This window comes from Rattus norvegicus, chromosome 1, assembly GCF_021556685.1.
Source record: "Rattus norvegicus strain SHRSP/BbbUtx chromosome 1, alternate assembly SHRSP_T2T, whole genome shotgun sequence".
NCBI classification, from domain to species: Eukaryota; Metazoa; Chordata; class Mammalia; order Rodentia; family Muridae; genus Rattus; species Rattus norvegicus.
The window spans coordinates 86207481-86225475 of record NC_141534.1 but is presented as its reverse complement, the minus strand read 5'-3'; the positions used below and the strand labels follow the sequence as shown (position 1 = coordinate 86225475).

General features: G+C 38.8%; 1 protein-coding gene across 1 annotated transcript in view; it reads left to right on the top strand.

Moving 5' to 3' along the window:
• Sult2a6 (sulfotransferase family 2A, dehydroepiandrosterone (DHEA)-preferring, member 6) overlaps positions 1-17995 on the top strand; it is a 51127-nt gene that overhangs the window by 14034 nt on the left and 19098 nt on the right. The window contains exon 3 of the mRNA NM_012695.4: positions 1543-1669. Within this exon, the coding sequence (NP_036827.3) occupies positions 1543-1669 (127 nt within the window). The remainder of the gene's footprint in view (positions 1-1542; positions 1670-17995) is intronic.

Below are 17995 nucleotides of genomic sequence, written 5' to 3'. Positions count from 1 at the left end.
TCCTTGTCTCTTCTTTTGGTTTTCTATATCCAGGGTTGTTTCCATGTGTTCTTTCTTGATTGCTTCTATTTCCATTTTTAATTCCTTCAACTGTTTGATTGTGTTTTCCTGGAATTCTTTCAGGGATTTTTGCGATTCCTCTCTGTAGGCTTTTACTTGTTTATTAATGTTTTCCTGTGCTTCCCTAAGTGTGTTCAGGTCTTTCCTGAAGTCCTCCAGCATCATGATCAAATATGATTTTGAAACTAGATCTTGCTTTTCTGGTGTGTTTGGATATTCCATGTTTGTTTTGGTGGGAGAATTGGGCTCCGATGATGGCATGTAGTCTTGGTTTCTGTTGCTTGGGTTCCTGCGCTTGCCTCTCGCCATCAGATTATCTCTAGTGTTACTTTGTTCTGCTATTTCTGACAGTGGCTAGACTGTCCTATAAGCCTGTGTGTCAGGAGTGCTGTAGACCTGTTTTCCTCTCTTTCAGTCAGTTATGGGGACAGAGTGTTCTGCTTTCGGGCGTGTAGTTTTTCCTCTCTACAGGTCTTCAGCTGTTCCTGTGGGCCTGTGTCTTGAGTTCACCAGGCAGCTTTCTTACAGCAGAAAATTTGGTCTTACCTGTGGTCCCGAGGCTCAGGTTTGCTCGTGGGGTGCTGTCCAGGGGCTCTCTGCAGCGGCAGCAACCAGGAAGACCTGTGCCGCCCCTTCCGGGAGCTTCAGTGCACCAGGGTTCCAGATGGTCTTTGGCTTTTTCCTCTGGCGTCCGAGATGTGTGTGCAGGGAGCAGTCTCTTCTGGTTTCCCAGGCCTGTCTGCCTCTCTGAAGGTTTAGCTCTCCCTCCCACGGGATTTGGGTGCAGAGAACTGTTTATCCGGTCTGTTTCCTTCAGGGTCCGGCGGTGTCTTTGGAAGGGGTCCTGCTGCTCCTGGGCCCTCCCCCACGGGAGCCCAGAGGCCTTATACAGTTTCCTCTTGGGCCAGGGATGTGGGCAGGGGTGAGCAGTGTTGGTGGTCTCTTCCGCTCTGCAGCCTCAGGAGTGCCCACCTGACCAGGCGGTTGGGTCTCTCTCTCACCGGGTCTGGGAGCAGAGAGCTGCTGCGGGCCGGGATCCGCGGGTGTGGGACTTCCGGTAAACACAGAACGTACCCGGTTCTAGAGAAATTCTGCTTCCGTGTGTCCCAAGCTCACCAGGCAGCTTTCTTGCAGCAGAAAATTTGGTCTTACCTGTGGTCCCGAGGCTCAAGTTCGCTCGTGGGGTGCTGCCCAGGGGCTCTCTGCAGCGGCAGCAACCAGGAAGACCTGTGCCGCCCCTAGGGTTTTTTTTTTTACATTGTTAATAAACTAGTCATTGTTGTTCCATTTTTACAAATCAAATAAAATTAGAAAAAGCGAATTATAATTATAGATTGTTTTAACTCATGTATATGTTTTGTCCATATAAAAGGAATAAATGTTTTTAGAAACCCATGGATAGTTGACTGACGTTTCATAGAAATTATGTCAGTTAAATATGAGCAATGATTATTGACCTTCACTTGCGTATTTCCATTTAAGGTGATCTATCTCATCAGAAATCCCAGAGATGTTCTTGTTTCTGGTTATTATTTCTGGGGTAAGACAACTCTTGCGAAGAAGCCAGACTCACTGGGAACGTATGTTGAATGGTTCCTCAAAGGATATGGTGAGTATTCTGTGAAATATAGGAGATGAGGGAAACTCAGAGACATTTGCTTCATTAATTAATTTATTTATTCATATTATATCCCAATATCCAGCACACCTCTTTTCTCAATGCCCAACAGCTTATTTTCCCATCTCTCTCTATTCTGAGAAGGTGTAGGAGCACCTCGGCTATCTTCTCATCATTGCACATCAATATCTGCAGCACTAGATACATCCTCTCCCACTGAGGCCCAACAAGGTGGCCCAGTTAGGAAAATGAGTTCTACAGACAAGAAACAGATTCAGGGACAGACCTGGCTCCAGTTTTTGAGGGACCTGTGTGAAGACCAACCAGATATGTGTGTAAAAGTCCCCTAGGTCTAGCTCATGCAACCATTTTTGGTTTGTGTTTCAGTCTCTGATAGTGCCCAAAGGTCCAACATAGTTGACTCTTTTGATCTTCCTCTGGAGTTCTTATTCTCTTTGCATCCCTCACTCCTTTCCCCAACTCCCCCACAAGACTCCCAAAGCTCTATCTAATGTTTGGCTGTGGATTTGTATGTGTTTTAGTTAGCTGCTAGGTGGGGTTTCTCAGAGTACAGTTATTCTAGACACGTACCTGCAGGCATATCCGAGCATATAATAGTTCCAGCAATTATTTATGCCTATGGTGTATCTCAATTGTCGTCAGTCATTGATTGAAATTCTCCCTGTCTCTGCAACAACTCTGTTCGTGCACATCTTGTAGGCAGGGCAAATTTGGGGCCAAAGTTTTGTGAGTGGATTGCTATTTTTATCCCTGCACTGGAAGTCCTACCTAGCTACAGGGATCAGCAATTCAGGTTCCATAACCGAACTGTTAAGAGTCAGCCCTCAGATAGAGTCACCCCTATTGCTTAGGCCTTGATCTGTCTATATAGTCAGGGATGACCTTAAACCTTGGCGCTTCTTTCTGCTACCTCCTGATTTCTAGCACTATAAGCATCTACTGCATACCCTATTTATTTGCTACTGGGGCTCAAAGCCCAAATTTCATGTGTGTTACCTAACTGGCCTACATCTCTAGCCCATTAGTATCTTATGTAGGCTCCATTTTATCTGTTCATTCAACCACCCTGTAGGCCCAAGGCTCATCATCATTTCAAATCTTTCTGTTCTCACACACCAGCAAGGAAAGGGCACAGACTCAGCTTGCCCCATGACATATCATTTCAGGACCATTTGGCTTAACTTCTCTTTCCAGATGTAACTTAGATAATGGCATTAGTCATCATCTGAATAAGAAATTCTCCACATAGTCTCCCATATTTGAGCACTTGGTTCCCAGTTGTGGTACTTTTATGGATAGTTTATGAGGCACGGCCTTGTTGGAGGAAGTATTCCATTCCAGGTGGGCTTTGAGAGGTTCAACCCTTAAGTTACTTCTGGTGAACTCCTTCACTTCTTGCTTTGTAGTTGAGGCAATGAAATCCCAGCATCCTGTTCCTATAGCTCTACCTTCAATAAGCAAGCTCTCTCTTCTTTTTTTAAATTTATTTTGGTGGCATATTTATATTTACATTTCAAATGTTATCCCCTTTCCTGGTTTCCACTCCAGAAACCCACAATCTCCCCTTGCTTCTATGAGGATGTTCTCCCACCCACTTTCCCAGTCCCTCCCACCTCCCTGCCTTGACATTCCCCTACATTGAGGCATCAAGCCTTGAAAGAACCAAGGACCTCTCCTCTCATTGATAGCTGACAAGGCCATCCTCTGCTACATATGTGGCTGGTATCTTGGGTCTATCCGTTTGTATGCGTGGGATGGTGGTTTAGTCCCTAGAAGTTCTGTGGTTCTGGTTGGTTGATATTGATCATCTTATGGGGTTGTAAACCCCTTTAGTATCTTCAGTTCTTTCTCTGACTCCTCCATTGTGTACCCTGTTCTTAGTTAAACAGTTCACTGTGAGCATCTGTCTCTGAATTTGTCAGGCAACCCCTGTCTTCCTTAAGTTGTCTTGTTCATGGTGTTGTATAACAGCAACAAAAAAATAACAAATGCTATTTTCTTCCTCCTGTGACTCTCATGTGTGTATTTTCTTAGTCATTTTTGGAATGGATTCTTATAAATCTTATACATTAGCCTAACCATCCACCATTTTGTTAAAATTCATCTTTCTAAATATTTCAAACCCTAATGTCTTTTGTCTCAAAAATATTTTCAGACGTGGGGAAGAGGATTCTTTATACTTTGTTTTTATTAAAAATTCTACTGAAATATATAAATTATATCTAACAAAGTTTATATTATTGATATTTCCATTCATGTGTGCAGGTATTTTGATAGCAGTAGCTCACTTATATTTCCTGTCTTTTTCCCATTTTTGCTGATCATTTTTCTTTTCCCAACTAGCTCTACTTTCCACTTTTATATTCCTTTTCTTCATGTGTGTTTTTGACCCAGTGAGTTTCCTTAGGATTGTTTACTGGAGCCAAGGCAAGGAGTCATTTGTAGGAACATGGATATCTTACCGGTACCTTATCTACTGAAAAACAATCTTCCTCTAACAGCAACCAGTAATGTCCTATAGATGCTGGGAGGAGGGAGGTCTCATGATCCCTGACCCTAGATACTGCCTCTATATCCTCAAGAAATGTGTAGGGATTTGGGAGCACCTCCTATCTCCTTGACAGAATATTGAAAGGCCTAGTTCGTTTGGAGGTCTTGAGCAGTAATCACAACTGCTGTGAGTTCAAGAGTGCTGTGACCATGTCATATTTAGAAGACAATATTCTACACGATTCTACTCCATCTTTATGCTCTTAAGTCATTCTCCTGCCTTCTTGCTTGATGTTTTCTTAGTCTTTATTGCGGGCTATACATGTTTTATTTATGGTGAGAACTAAAGGGCACTTATTCTTAGCACTTTGGCTAGTTTTGAGCCTCTGAAATTACCCGTGCCTACTGCAAGAAACATCATTCGATCAAACTGCCAGTAGAGATATATAAGCAAAAAAAGGCATGGCTATATAGAAGATAATTTGTTGTTCACATCATGTTCATTTATAGGAATAAGAATGACAGCTACAGCACTATAGTCTATTTCCTCCACAAAGTGGATGTTTGACCATGTAGACTAGCTATAAACTCTTCTCAATTGCAATCAGGAAATGGCTATTTACCCCATAGCACAGACATTATTGATCAGTGAGCATGTCTTGCAAGGCTGGCTGAAGTATAGGTCACAGTGTCCAAGACTGAGTAATTGTTGAGGACAACTGTTGCTGTAAAATTATGTAAAATCAAATACTGTCTTTTACGTTGACTAGGTCAAGCACTGCAGTGTCCCAAAATATCAGATAGATATCATAATCTCAGTCAGGAAACCATCTACCTGCTCTGCTCCATCCCATTACACACTTCCAAAGTCCTTTATCTGAGCCTGTCAATAATATCTCTACCCATCTAGTTCCCAAGGCAGGCTTCATCATGCCAGAAATATGCATCCCAACTGTGTGGCAGTCCAGTGTCTCTGTTGCCAGACACTTTCCCAAACTCAAATCACCACAAGAAAGAACAGACAATACAGTAACCTCTGATCCAATTAATAAGATATAGTTGCCCACTTAAACATGCAAATCGCTATACATATCCATCCCTTAAGAACATTCATAACAACTTGTAAAAGTAAAGAGTGGAATCTTAACATCTGCTTCCATGTTTCTTGGTTGTTTTCGACCTTCCCATTCCAGTCTCCTCTTCTTCCCTCAAACTTTCTCCCGTTCATCCTTCCTTCTCATCCAATGACAGGCCTCATTCAATCTTGTACTTACCTTCACCTGTGTAATGACATCATACTACATTTCACCCTTCTTGTCTAATTAAAAAAAAAAACTCCTTCTCTCAAATATAAGCTGAGTACAAGTATTATTGTTTTGTAATTAAAAGCATAAAATATATCTAATACCGAGTTCAACACTGTGTCAGTTAAACAGAACATTTAGTTATGATTACATCTAAAGAGAGGCTCAAAATCTATCCTGGCTAGTTTGTATACTATCTGATAACTTTCTAATAAAATATGTATTTTCAGAGTTAAATAGCCTGATAAACTATGAGACTTTAATCCATCTTCAACCCTGTCAGAAATCTGAGAATGACCAAATATCTACAGACATAGTAAGCCTAAAATGGCTTCTAGAACTGAGAGGTTGTAGAGACAAAACTCCACTAGCACAGTCCTCTGTAAGCAATACGTGAATGCAAGTCTTCAGCCTCTGGCCGAAAAACAACTGACAGACTCTTGACATGCAGAAACTTCGAAGGGCTGACAATTGTAGCTTGGTAGAGATTATCAGTCACCAGCTATTCTGCATAAGGTGTCCCATTTTGGACTGTATTAGTCTGCAGATAAAACAGACGGTTTCTGTCCAGTGGTTGCCTAGCCACAAAGCCTTGTCTCACCTGGAGGTTGAGATGCTCAATTTCTTCATTAAATCTGCCAAAGGACAAATCTTAGGGGAAAATATGTCTCAACAAAAGATGAATAACTTTAAATCTCATATTTTGTGGATTTCTGACATTTTCGAAAAACATCTATCTATATAATGTAATCTGGAATGTTTTCCGTTAATTATCTTATTATCTTCAATGTATTCTAAAATACTTAGAGCCATGAATTTGCTCCTCGGCCCATATCTCACATGTGTAATCAATTCAGAAGTTTGTAATGGCATCAATAGAAGGACTGGCTCTAAACCTTTTACTTTTAAAATTTTTTAACTAATAAATTCTATAGCAAAGCAAAGATAGGATTTTAACTTAGTTATTAAATGAGAGTATGACTGTACAACTCAAACTAGCTAATTCCTCCTTGTTAAATTACAACTATTTCTAAATTCCTCATAAAACAACTTTAGAATAACCTCTTTCAGCTCCCAAAAATTCCAGGGAATTGGAGCAATGACTCTTCAATAATTTGCTGTACATTGGCATTGAGATATCCTTATGGGTAGGTGGTAGGAAGAACTAAGCAAATGTTGTAATCAGATGTGTGTCTTAACTGGATGAATGTGAAAGTCCTTGAGACCAGGAATCCAAGTAGGTACACACTGTAAAAGATAATTCTCAAGACAGAAGTTTAGAAAAGAATATCTTTTGTTTGATTCTCTTGCATCTAGTTTTTCATGATGGCTCCCTCTCTCAAATCTGATCGTTATGGCTGTGTTAGGTTTCCGGAGCCCAATCACACTTTTTAAAAACACAAAACCAAAACTGTTCCCCCAGATTACTGTGCTCCTTAGTCGATTCCAGGAAAGTATGTATCTTTCACTCTCTTCCAGAGTAATAATATAACCACAAAACTCAAAGTCACACCCATTATGAAGAATAAAGATTTTTTTAAAGGAAGTAAAGTAAACAATAGTGTATGAGCCTGATAGTTTTTTTTTTTTTGTAATCTGTCACATTAGGAAATTATCCCAAAATTCATATGGAGTACATGTTAAGAGAATCTGTTGTGGTAAGTATCAAGAATAACCACAAACCTTCGTTAGTTGGCATCAACGAGTCATATGGCCTTTAGTGCCATAATTCATAAAACAAATTAAACACCTTCAATCAATTCCCATATCAATAATCAAGTTATTACACCAGAACATTTGCCCCAAATATATCGATCTCTCAAGCTCTCTACCTGGAGCCTCAGATTTTTATTTAACCCTCATACCTTTTAAATATCACAATTCTCTATTTGAAGTCAGTGACTAATTTTTCCCTATTTAACATCAGAACTCCAGATGAAAATCCCAATGAGATTTGGGTAATCTCTGTACTCTCCTTAAAACAAACTGAATCACATTCTAATAATACCTGTCATTAAGACATAGCTTGTCTAACTAGGATTTCAACCCAAAATTCCTGAGGAGAGACATTAGAAGGTATATGAGTATGCTGAAAGACTTTCTTTAAAAAGTAGCTTTTATCTCGAACTCTCTGAGCTGTAACTACTTATTATAAAGCAGGAGACCTACACCCTGCTAGCCCTGCTTGTTTCTGTTTCTATGTTTAAATCCCCTTGATTGAGACATCACATGACTAGACATGGTGCTGGTCTTCTCTTATGTAGAAAACAAAACTTTCTCTCAACTCTTAGGATTACTAGTGGAATCTTGTCTAGCAGGTTTGTTCACCATCTTGCACTCTCTCCCAGAGTAATAATATAAGCATTGGGTGCCATATATTGCTATGAAATTAAAAAAATAAAATGCTGCCTTTTAGCCCCACTAGATCTAGCACTGCAGTGCCCCAAGATATCTGATAGATATATTAATCTCAGACAGCAAAGCATCTCCCCCGCTCTGCTCCATCCCATAAAACACTGCTGAAGGCCTCTCTCTGATCCTGTCAACAATCTCCCTACCCATCTATCTCCCAAGGCAGGCTTTACCATGCCAGAAATATACATCCTAATTCTGTGGCAGCCCAGTGTCTCTGCTGCCTAATACTCTCCCAAGAATATATCATCCCACGGACAACCTAATAGCAGACTGCCTACTATTCTGATGGAATAATCCAACAGGAAAGCATAATCCAACCTATTCCCAGTATTCTTTCTTTTTACTGGCTATTTTTAATTTACATTTCAAATGTTATTCACTTTCCTGGTTTGCTGGACATAAACCTCTATCCATCCCCACCCCTTCCTCTATGAGGGTGTTCCTCTTCACTAACTACCCCAATTCGAAACCATCCGACATTTCCCTGCAGTGGGATTATTGAAATCTATTTCTGTCTGTTTAGTCCTGTTTTTTTGACCAATTATATGGTCAATGTTGGAGAAGGTTATATGAGGTGCTGAGAAAAAGGTATATTGTTTGGATCTAGGATGAAATATTCTATAAATATCTGTTAAATCCATTTGGTTTGTAACTTCTGTTAGTTTCACTGTGTCTGTGTTTATTTTCTGTTTCTATGATCTGTCCATTGATGAGAGTGGGGCATTGAAATCTCCTACTATTATTGTGCGAGGTACAATGAGTGTTTTGAGATTCAGTAAGCTTTCACTTATGAATGTAGATGTCCTTGCATTTGTAGTTTAATAATTCAGGTTTGAGACTACATCTTGGTGAATTTTTCCTTTGATGAATATGAAGTGTCCTTCCTCATGTTCTCTGCTAACATTTGGTTGATAGCTGATTTTTATTCAATATTAGAATGTCCACTCTGTCTATTTCCTTTGGACCATTTGCAGGGAAATTTGTTTTCCAGCCTTTTCCTTTGAGGTAGTGCCCGTCTTTCTTACCGAGGTGTGTTTCCCGTACACAGCAAAATGCTGGGTCCTCTTTACATATCCGGTCTCTTAGTCTATGTTTTTTAATTGGGGAATGTAGTTGATTGATGTTAAGAGATATTAAGTAATTATCATTGCTGTTTTCTGTTATTTTTGTTTTTGTTTTTGTTCTTGTTCTTGTTTTAGGTGGAATTTTGTTTGTGTGTCTCTTGTCTTTTGGATTTTTTGTAAGGAGATTACTTTTTTGCTTTTACTAGGGTGTGGTTTCCTTCCTTGTGTTGGAGTTTTCCATCTATTATCCTTTGTAGGGCTGGATTTGTAGAAAGATTTTGTAGAAATTTGCTTTTGTCATGGAGTATTTTGGTTTCTCCATTCATGTTAATGGAGAATTTTGCCGGATATACAAGCCTAGGCTGACATTTGTGTTCTCCTAGGGTCTCTATGACTTCTGTACTGGATCTTATAACTTTTATGTTCTCTGGTGAGAAGTTTGATATGAGTCTGATAGGTCTAATTAGGTAAATTACTTGACATTTTTCCTGAAATGCTTTTAATATTCTTTCTTTGTTTTGTGCCTTTGGTGTTTTAACTATTTTGTGATGAGAAGAATTTCATTTCTGGTCCATACTATTTTGAGTTCTGAAGGCTTCTTGTTTGTTTATGGGCATCTGTCTTTTTTTGTTTAAATTTTTTATTAGATATATTTTTTACTTACATTTCAAAGGTTATTCCCCATCCCAGTTTCCTGTCCATAAGTGCCCATTCCCTCCCCTCCCCCCTCCCCGTATGCATATTCCCCCTAAATATCCCCCTAATTGTCCCCCATGTTCCCCTGCCCGGGGTCCAACCTTGACAAGACCAAGGACTTTCCCTTCCACTGGTGCCCCAACAAGGTTATTCTCTGCTACATATACAGTTGGAGCCCTGGGTCAGTCCATGTATAGTCTTTCAGTAGTGGTTTAGTCCCTGGAATCTCTGGTTGGTTGCCGGTGTTCTTTTTATCACCATAAAAAGAACAAGCTGATGCAAGCTGCTTCACCACTTTCAATACTTCCTCTAATTCCCCCCAAGGGGGTCCTATTCTCAGTTCGGTGGTTTGCTGCTAGCATTGACTTCTGTTTTGGACAGGCTCTGGATGTGTCTCTCAGGAGAGATCTCTACCCAGTTCCTTTCAGCATGCATATTTAGCTTCATCAAACTTATCTAGATTTGGTGGCTGTATATATATGGACCACATGTGGGTCAGGCTCTGAATGGCCATTCCTTGAGTCACTGCTCTAGACTTTGCTTCCACATCACCTCCTATGGATATTTTCCCTCCTTTTAAGAAGGAGTGGGAACATCCTCATTTTGCTCATCCTCCTTCTTTAGCTTCCTGTGGACTGTGGATTTCATCTTGGGTAATTTGAGCTTTTTGTCTAATATCCAATTATCAGTGAGTTCATACCAAGTGTGTTTTTCTGTGATTCAGTAACCTCACTCAGGAAGATATTTTCTAGTTCATTCTACTTGCCTATGAATTTCATGAAGTCACTGTATTTCATGAAGCTCAGAAGTACTCCATTGTGTATATGTACAACATTTTTTGAATCCATTCCTCTGTTGAAGGGCATCTGGGTTCTTTCCAGCTTCTGGGTATTATAAATAAGGCTGCTATGAGCACAGTGGGGCATGTGTCTTTGTTGTATGTTAGAGCATCTTTTGGGTATATGCCCAAAAGAGGTATAGCTGGGACCTCAAGTAGTGTAATGTCCAATTTTCTAAGGAACCTCCAGTCTGATATCCATAGTGGTTGTACCAGGTTGCAATCCCACCAACAATGGAGGAGTGTTCCTCTTTCTCCACATCCTCACCAGCATCTGCTGTCACCTGAGTTTTTCATCTTAGCCATGATGACTGTTGTGAGGTGGAATCTCAGTGTTGTTTTGATTTGCATTTCCCTGACAACTAAGGATCCTGAACATTTCCTTTGGTGCTTTTTGGCCATTGGTAATCCTCAGTTGAGAATGCTTCATTCAGCTCTGTACCCCATTTTTAAATAGGATTATTTGGCTCTCTGGAGTCTAACTTCTTGAGTTCTCTGTATATTTTGAATAATAGCCCTCCATCAAATGTAGTATTGGTAAATAACTTTTCCCAACCTGTTGGTTGCTGTTTTGTCCTAATTACAGTGTCTTTTACTTAACAAAAGTCCTGCAGTTTTATGAATTCTCATTTGTTGATTCTTGATCTTAAAGCATGAGCCATTGGAGTTTTGTTCAGGAAATTTCCCCCAGTGCTCAAGTATTCAAGACTGTTCCCCACTTTTGCTTCTATTACTTTGAGTGTAACTGGTTTGATGTGATGGTCATTGATCCACTTGGACTTAAGTTTTGTACATGGTGATAAGAATGGATCAATTTGCAGTCTTGTACATTCTGACCTCCAATTGAACCAGCACCATTTGTTGAAAATGCTTTCTTTCTGCCATTGAATGGTTTTAGCATCTTTGTCAAAGATCAATGTGGGTTCATTTATGGGTCTCCAATTCTGTTCCACTGATCTACCAGCCTGTCTCTGTACCAATACCATACAATATTTATGACTATTGCTCTGTAATACTGCTTGAAGTGAGGGATGGTGATTCCCCCAGAAGTTCTTTTATTGTTAAGTATATTTTTCATTATTCTGGGTTTTTTGTTATTCCAAATGAACTTGCAAATTGCTCATTCTATCTCTATAAAGAATTGAGTAGGAATTTTGATGGGGATTGCACTGAATCTGTAGATTGCTTTTGGCAAAATGGCCATCTTTACTATATTAATCCTGACAATCCATGAGCATGGGAGATCTTTTCGTCTTCTGAGATTTTCCTCAATTTCTTTCTTCAGAGATTTGAAGTTCTTGTCATTACGATCTTTCAGTTGCTTGGTTAAAGTCACACCAAGATAATTTTATATTATTTGGGACTATTGTAAATGGTGTCATTTCCTTAATTTCTTTCTCAGCCTGTTTTCCCTTTGAAAAGCGAAAGGCTACTGATTTGTTTGAGTAAATTTTATACCGCAACATTTGCTGAAGTTGTTTAGCAGGTTAAGTGTTCTCTGGTGGAACTTTTGGGGTCGCTTAAGTACACTATCACATCATCTGCAAATAGTTATATTTTGATTTTTTCCCTTCTGATTTGTATCCTTTTGTCCTCCTTTTGCTGTCTGATTGCTCTGGCTTGGAGTTCAAATAAGTAGCGAGAGAGTGGGCAGCCTTGTCTAGTCACTGGTTTTAGTGGAATTGCTTCAAGTTTCTCTCCATTTAGTTTGATGTTAGCTACCGGTTTGCTGTATATTGCTTTTACTATGTTTAGATATGGACCTGGAATTCCTGTTCTTTCCAGGACTTTTATCATGTAAGGGTGTTGAATTTTGTCAAATGCTTTATCAGCATCAAGTAAGGTTTCTTTTATATATGCCGGTGCCCTTGTATTTGGAGCATAGATATTTAGGATTGAGAGTTCATCCTGGTGAATTTTTCCTTTGATGAATATGACGTGGCCTTCCTTATATTTTTTGATGACTTTTGTTTGAAAATTGATTTTGTTCGCTATTAGAATTGCTACTCCAGCTTGCTCCTTCAGACGATTTGCTTGGAAAGTTGTTTTCCAGCCTTTCACTCCATAGTAGTATCTGTCTTTGTCTCTGGGGTGTGTTTCCTGTATGTAGCAGAATGCAGAGTCCTCACTGTGTATCCAGTTTGTTAATCTATGTCTTTTTATTGGAGAGTTGAGACCACTGATGTCTTTCTTCTTGAGCTTCATGTGGTCTGTCTATTGTACCTTGGGCTATCTGAGCTTTTGGACTAATATCTGTGAGTCCATACCATGTGTCAGTGTGTGGTTTTTTTTGTGTGATTGTGTTACCTCACTCAGTATGATATTTTCTAGTTCCATCCATTTTCTTAAGAATTTCATGAAGTCATTTGCTTAATAGCTGAGTAGTATGATATCCATTAATTCCTTTGATTTTGATTATTTTGTCAATTTGCTGAAGCTGTTCTTTTATGTCTTGTTCAACTATTGGTCTAGTTTGGTTTTTAGTTTCCCTGATAAAATACTGTTACCAGAAGAAACTGAGGAGCAGAAAGTGGTTATCTGACTTACACTTTCAGGTCAAACATCTACTTACTGGTGAAATCAGGGCAGTATCTTGAGAAGGAACTGAAGTGAAAGCAGTTAACAAATCTGCATACTAATTTACTCAGTGTCTCACTCTCAGTTAGTTTTCTCATACAGACCAGGTCCATAAATTTATGTTGTGGTCCATAACACCTCAATGATCAATCAAGATAATCAATCAAATACACAGACACATGCCAATATAATGGAGGCTTAATTGCGAATCTAAGGTGACAGGCTGGGATGTGTCAAGTGGACTGGAGAAATTAACTCATGCTGTTGTGGTTTTACATATACAATTGTTTTTCTCACATTTAGATTTTAGAACAGATGAGGTAGCCATTAATAGATTTCACATATTTTATAACATAATTTTTTTATTTCTCCTTTAGTTATGATAGACAACACTGTTAGGCATGATATTATTACTTTTAGTGATTGTCTTTTTAGAACTTGAAATACAGATTTCCAGCCTTCCTACCTTTAAAAATGTAGTTGATGAATCTGTTATTCTGAGAGGCCTTTCTTTATATTTGGCTTAGTGATTCTTTCTTACTGAGTTCAATGTAATTTCTTTGTTTACAAAGTCATGAGCAGGGAGAGAATATAAATGTAGGCCATTGGTTTTTTTGCATTCACCTAGATTTTCCCTCCATTATACATTACAGGATCCCCCTCAGTAAGGAAACTTGGTGTACACAATGTATCACATCCTTCTACATCATCAATTAACAACTAGGACAAGATTTTAAAGGCATACCCACAGGCTAATGTTATCTACATGATTCCTCATTAAGACAGCCTTCCAGGATATTTATAGATTGTGTACAGTTGCCTTCTTATCATTTCCTTTAAAGATATTTCCTTTATTATTATATGGGGTATATGTGTGCATAGTGTCTGTGTGGATACATACATGTCACAGAACATCAATGAGAATCCAATAACAGCTTTGTGAAGTCAATAATTTCCTTCTAATTTATGCAGGTTACAGAGACTGAGATCTGATCAGGAGGCTTATATGATAAGTACATCAATACATTGAGCCATAAAACAATTCCACCATTCCTTTTCAAAGTCTATTTCATTTCATTTACAATTCTTGTATTTGTGCTAATTTCTACTTTTCATTGTTCAATAAAATTGCTCTTATATCTTTCTCTTGAAAATGATATCATTAGTGACTAAAGAGATGAATCAGTCACCAATAGTACTTGCTGCTTATTTAGGGGAGTGGAGTCTGTTTCCAAGTCCTCACACTCCGAGTGAGTCATAGCTTTCTATAACTCCAGCTTCAGAGCAATTGACATTCTCTTCTCTCCTATGCAAGTAATCCACAGATACATGCAATCTCACATGACAATTCATAAGCATACACAAGCATAAAAATTAAAATAAATTTTTATACATAATTTCAATGACTTCAAATTTCCAGGGCATTCCATTTTCTCTGAATCCCCAGATACATAATTGTAAAATAAGGCATGCCTTTCATTGACCTTCCTTCCAATTGGTTAAAAGAATCATATTCTTTGAGTTCTCTCAGTGTCTCTATGATCTGTCTTTGTCTAAAATGTCTTTAAATATATAGTTTAACTCTTTTTTAATTCCATACATGTATTTTTTATCAAATTCACTTCCTTCCAAGATTCCTCCCTTTTCCTCCTCTCATTCCATAAGCATCCAACTTTGTGTACTCATTCTTTAAAGATTTATTTTTATATTATGTCTAGGCACCTTTTGTCTGCATGTGTATATGTGAACCACAATGTGTGCATTACCCAGAGTGGGCAGGACTACATTAGATCCTCTAAAAATGAAGTTACAGAAGATAGTAAGTCACAATGTTGGTAGTAGGGACTGAACCAAGATATTCTGTGGGAGGAACAAGCGCTCTTAACTCCTGAGCCATCTCTCACGTCCTATCATTTTAAAATCATCCATTCCAATTAATGTTGCCTATATGGTTTTGGATGTATGAATATCAAGTGGAGTTGAATAAACTCTCATAAAGTGAACTGACTTTCTTCACGTATCTATCAATCACTAGTAGTTCCTCAAAGGTGGCACATCATGACCAGCCTTTTGCTTCATGCTGGGACTCAGTCTGGCTTAAGTTTGTACAGATCATGCACACAATGCCAGAATTGCTGAGTTCGTATGTCCAACCACCATGAAGTATTCATGAAACACTGGTTTAGTAAATTCATCTACCACCTCTTCCTCTAGAGTATGCCTCATTCTCATTCAAGATGGCCCCTGAAGCATGGAGAAAAACGTTTAACATAGAAACCCCATTTAGTGCTCACCACTCCAAAGTATCTTATTGTTTGTACCTTTAAGAGCTAAATTAATCACTTTCAATTAATTAAATTGTTGAATTAAATTAAATTAATTTAAATTCTTTAAATTAATCACTGTTCATACATGGTTAAACTTTTCCGATGGTGAATAAGAGATTAACTAAACTATAATGAAAACTCATTATGAGTTGGTTTCTGAAGAATTTTTTTAAAAGTTCATTCTTGGAATCCATAGGTCTAAAATATTAGAACCAGTTTCCTTTAGAAGTAAAGTGAATTAGCATCAAATGTTGGCTCCTTTTTCCTGAATTACTTGCTGTTAGAATTCAGTTAAAAAAGTATTAGATCTTCTGAAGTCTTTCTTTTTCTTGATTTATTTTCATAAATTTATGTTTTTTACATATCTTTATTCTTTAAAAATTTGAAAAAAATTATAATGTATCATGTTCTACTAAATTTGCCGAGGATGCACTCCAGGATGTTATATATTCCTCAATATGTCTATACCACAACTTAAGCTTTTTTTCAAAAAATAAAACACACTGAGTCTAATTTGTGTTGCTCAAATAATGTAGAGCTATCCATGTGGTCAGGAGAAACCTAAGAGTGGTCCAACACCAAAATGGTGTTCTCATCCAGCAGTCATAAACTGCAAATAGATCTTTAATCAGGAATGGGATCTCAGGACACCCTTCCCCATACATCCTGGAATACTGTCAGGTTTTATGTTATGCAGTTTTTTAAATAGGCAACAATTGATGATATGAAAACATTAGCATAACAGCCAACTCATGTTCAGAGGAAAATATACACAGTGGATAATTTCATAGCACTCCACTCCATTCTATAGATTTTGCTTTCTACTTCCTGTTCCATAATATTTCCTAAGCCTTGAGTAGGGGATAATAAAAATCATATCAGTGACTGAGCACTCACAATTATGCTGTAGATTTTGATCACTTAATAGTCTCTGCATTAATTAATGTCAGCTGAAAAATTTAATCTCTAAAAAAGGTAAGGAACAGCACAAATCCATATTTGTATAAATACAAATATTTAGAAGATAGATGACAATATGACGGTTTAGTAAAATGACAGTAGGAACCCTACTTTAGAACTCTGATCTCTCTAGTCATGGAGTTATGACCAGGTTTATAGTACCAGGCATGAGTTTTGCACCCTCCTCCAGTATCATTCCTTAAATCTTTTTTTTTATTATTATTAACTTGAGTATTTGTTATATACATTTCGAGTTTTATTCCCTTTCCCGGTTTCCGGGCAAACATCCCCTCCCCCCTCCCCTTCCTTATGGGTGTTCCCCTCCCAACCCTCCCCCCATTGCCACCATCCCTCCAACAGTCAAGTTCACTGGGGGTTCAGTCTTAGCAAGACCCAGGGCTTCCCCTTCCACTGGTGCTCTTACTAGGATATTCATTGCTACCTATAAGGTCAGAGTCCAGGGTCAGTCCATGTATAGTCTTTAGGTAGTGGCTTAGTCCCTGGAAGCTCTGGTTGCTTGGCATTGTTGTACATATGGGGTCTCGAGCCGCTTCAAGCTCTTCCAGTTCTTTCTCTGATTCCTTCAATGGGGGTCCTATTCTCAGTTGAGTGGTTTGTTGCTGGCATTCGCCTCTGTATTTGCTGTATTCTGGCTGTGTCTCTCAGGAGCGATCTACATCCGGCTCCTGTCGGCCTGCACTTCTTTGCTTCATCCATCTTGTCTAATTGGGTGGCTGTATATGTATGGGCCACATGTGGGGCAGGCTCTGAATGGGTTGATCATCCGTCTTGAGTTTCATTTGTTCTAGGAATCTAGGGTAATTCAAGCATTTGGGCTAATAGCCACTTATCAGTGAGTGCATACCATGTATATCTTTCTGTGATTGGGTTAGCTCACTCAGGATGATACTTTCCAGTTCCAACCATTTGCCTACGAATTTCATAAACTCGTTGTTTTTGATAGCTGAGTAATATTCCATTTTGTAGATGTACCACATTTTCTGTATCCATTCCTCTGTTGAAGGGCATCTGGGTTCTTTCCAGCTTCTGGCTATTATAAATAAGGCTGCGATGAACATAGTGGAGCACGTGTCCTTTTAATATGTTGGGGCATCTTTTGGGTATATGCCCAAGAGAGGTATAGCTGGATCCTCAGGCAGTTCAATGTCCAATTTTCTGAGGAACCCAGACTGATTTCCAGAATGGTTGTACCAGTCTGCAATCCCACCAACAATGGAGGAGTGTTCCTCTTTCTCCGCATCCTTGCCAGCATCTGCTGTCACCTGAGTTTTTGATCTTAGCCATTCTCACTGGTGTGAGGTGGAATCTCAGGGTTGTTTTGATTTGCATTTCCCTTATGACTAAAGATGTTGAACATTTCTTTAGGTGTTTCTCAGCCATTTGGCATTCCTCAGCTGTGAATTCTTTGTTTAGCTCTGAACCCCATTTTTTAATAGGTATATTTGTCTCCCTGCGGTCTAACTTCTTGAGTTCTTTGTATATTTTGGATATAAGACCTCTATCTGTTGTAGGATTGGTAAAGATCTTTTCCCAATCTGTTGGTTGCCATTTTCTCCTAACCACAGTGTCCTTTGCCTTACAGAAGCTTTGCAGTTTTATGAGAT